Source organism: Bison bison, unplaced genomic scaffold (genome assembly GCF_000754665.1).
Source record: "Bison bison bison isolate TAMUID 2011002044 unplaced genomic scaffold, Bison_UMD1.0 scf7180017864197, whole genome shotgun sequence".
Classification (NCBI taxonomy): Eukaryota; Metazoa; Chordata; class Mammalia; order Artiodactyla; family Bovidae; genus Bison; species Bison bison.
Genome location: NW_011494769.1, coordinates 4,766,212 through 4,768,958, shown reverse-complemented (window position 1 = coordinate 4,768,958; position 2,747 = coordinate 4,766,212). Strand labels below are relative to the sequence as shown.

Below are 2,747 nucleotides of genomic sequence, written 5' to 3'. Positions count from 1 at the left end.
TACGCTACTTTCTATTCTCCAGAATGGGTTCAAAGTTGGAGAAGGAGGCAGCTGTTGAGGAACAGTCTGTTTTCAATTCTCTGGGATCATGAACCACGGCGAGAGCGAGGAGTTGGGGAGAGAGGGCGCGCTCCGAGCGCAGGGCCTGGCTGCTGGGGTGCCTGGAGCCAGGGGACGGCGGGGGATGTAGAGCGGAGCGCGTGGGGAGACCGTAGCTCCGCCCCCAGCTCGGGGCGCCCAGTGATTGACACACAGCCGCCGGGATACCCGCGGCGCGGAGGTGAGGCTGGGAGCAGCTCCAGCCAGGGATTCGGAGAGACACCGGCTAGAACTACTTTCTACGCAAACCGTGTGGGATAGCTACCTTCCCCCCACACACTGATTCTTTTCATTTTCGGAAAAGTTCATTCGGAATTGGCCCCATCTTCCAGACCGCCCTAAATTGCCCGTTGTAATTAACACAGCCATTAGCCCGCGGTACCGAGCCCTGGCCTCGGCGCCCCGGGCGACCGCAACAAAGCTGGTCCGGGAGTGCGGGCCAGTCCTCCACGCTAGGCATCTTTTTTCTCTTTCTCTCTCCCCCTCTCTCTCCCGCTCGCTTCCATGCTTCCCAGCTCTAAGTGAGATCCACTTCGGAGTCGCACACCAGTCGCGCCCGCGTGTACACATACACACACCCACAACACACACACACCCGTTGGCAACATCAGACAACATCAAGTTCCCAAAAGACTCTCCCCACTTCCTCCCTCCTGATTCCTCTGCGGCCCCCAAAGACTCTCCGTGGTGGCCCTCGTCCGCACAGCTTGGAGGGAGTGCTCTCTGAGTTAAGCTGGTTTCTTCTTGTCCTAGTAAAAAAATGAATGTTGACAACAAGGGTCCTGGCTCTGCACAGGGAAGAAAGTACCACTTAAAAACAAAAACAAAACTCTGGCCGGGCGTTGGTACGGTCTGCAGATCCTGCTGCCTCTGAGTGTTAGCAGAAAGCCTTCGGGGCGCGACAAGTCGGCTGGTAGATGAGTAGGGGGCCGCGGAATTAAAAGGAACAAAAGCAGGAGCGCCATGCCAAACGTCCCCGACACGACCCCGTTAGGGAGGAGCCGGGAGTGATGGGGAAATGAACTAGAAGTTTTAAAGAAAAAAAATTAAAAATCTGAAGCTGTACCGTACTTTCCCTGTGGTTTTCTGCAGTTTTCCTCTCTGCGCTCTCCCTGTCTTCTTCATTCTCATTCTCTCTTTCCCTCCCTCTTTCCTCACGTGCGCGCGCGCGCGCACACACACAAGCTCACACACACAAACGCGCGCACACACACACACATATACACACACTCCTCTTCCTCCGTCCCCTCCTCCCCCCGCGCCATCCCCGCGGAGGAGCAGCCTCGCTGATTTGCTCGGGTCTGCTGGGCTCCTGCCTCCCCTCCCCCTTCCGCCCCCCGCCTCCCCCGCCCCCCCCAACCGGGGCCGTCCGATCGCACTCGCTGCATATCAGAGGCTCCGCGCGGCGCGCTCCTCCTCGCTCCCGCTCCCCACTCCCGGGATGTGTCTCCGCCGTACGACGGGCTATGGCCACCACGACTTCCGGGTTCCGTCATTTCGTTCTCCCGCCGCCGACCCGCGCCGCCAAACTGAGGCTCTTCTATAAGCCAGGCAGCAGCCAACCTGCCAACACCTACTGACACTCACTCATCTCCCAGAGAGAGAAAGAGAGCGAGAGAGAGCGAGCGCGAGAGAGCGAGCGCGAGTGAGAGCGAGCGAGCGAGCGAGAAAGAGAGAGAGGGAGAGACAAAATACCTACCAAGAAGGGGGGGAGGAAGTCCAATTTTTGCAAACTATTCGGTTTTTTTCTTGATTTTTCCCCTCCTGCTTTCTTTGAACGATACTTTAAAGAGAGAGGATCATATTATAGATACAGCGGGGGCAAAGCTAAAAGAGGGGGGAGGGGGAGGAAAAAATACAAGAAGCAGAAACCCCTCGCGGAGTTTTACTGGAAGAAAAAAACGGGTCTGAAAGATTCCTCCTCTTCATCATCATCAACCATCATTCATTCACTACCTTGACATTCCGGGCTTTGATTGACAGCTGGAGTGGCAAAAAGCCATGAAACACGACAGTTCGGTTACATGTGGGCTGCTGACGGGCCGCTCGTAACCTTCAGTTCGGGGGCTTAACAATTTTTTTTTTCTTCTTTTTCTTCTTCTTTTTCTTTTTTTTTTCCAACTGAGGGGAAGAGAAGAGAAAGAGGGGGAAAGGAGGACCGAAGAGGAGGAGGAGGGGAGGGGGGAGGAGGAGGAGGTGGAGGAGGAGGAGGAAGATCAGGAGGAGGAGGAAGAAGAGGAAAAAAGAGAAAAAGAAGAAATATCACAGGAAAAAAAAAAAACTCTTCGTTGTCTTGCCTGGGCTTTTTTTTTTTTCCCCCCTAAAAATAACATTGGAAAATTGGGAGAAGTCTCCTTGGTTTGGAAAAAAAAAAAAAAAAAACAGGAATCTTCAGCCTAGATCACTTTCTTATCCGGACTGGGATATTAAATATACGACACATCCAGGAGTTTATTGGAGCGCAGACTGATGGCGCAAAGGGTAGGTTTAAATCTCCAACACTTACCTAGATATAAATCCTCTCCTAAGAGGGGCCTGTCCCGGTGCCTCCTCTCCCTTCAACGCTGCTGCTGCTCGCTGCTTGATGATGGCGGCCAGTATTTTAAAAAAATAGCAGCAAAATTATTCATCGGCTTCTTTTCCCCCCC

General features: G+C 53.8%; 1 protein-coding gene across 4 annotated transcripts in view; it reads left to right on the top strand.

Annotated features, from left to right (window-relative positions):
- Positions 1-1,493: 1,493 nt before the first annotated feature.
- Positions 1,494-2,747, top strand: part of MEIS2 (Meis homeobox 2) — a 223,255-nt gene continuing 222,001 nt past the window's right edge. For 3 of the 4 annotated variants that reach the window (XM_010844197.1, XM_010844199.1, XM_010844198.1), the window contains exon 1: positions 2,353-2,580. In XM_010844197.1, the coding sequence (XP_010842499.1) occupies positions 2,569-2,580 (12 nt within the window). In that variant the 5' untranslated portion in view covers positions 2,353-2,568. Of the gene's footprint in view, positions 2,581-2,747 lie in introns of all 4 variants that reach the window. The other variant, XM_010844196.1, reaches the window with a different exon arrangement.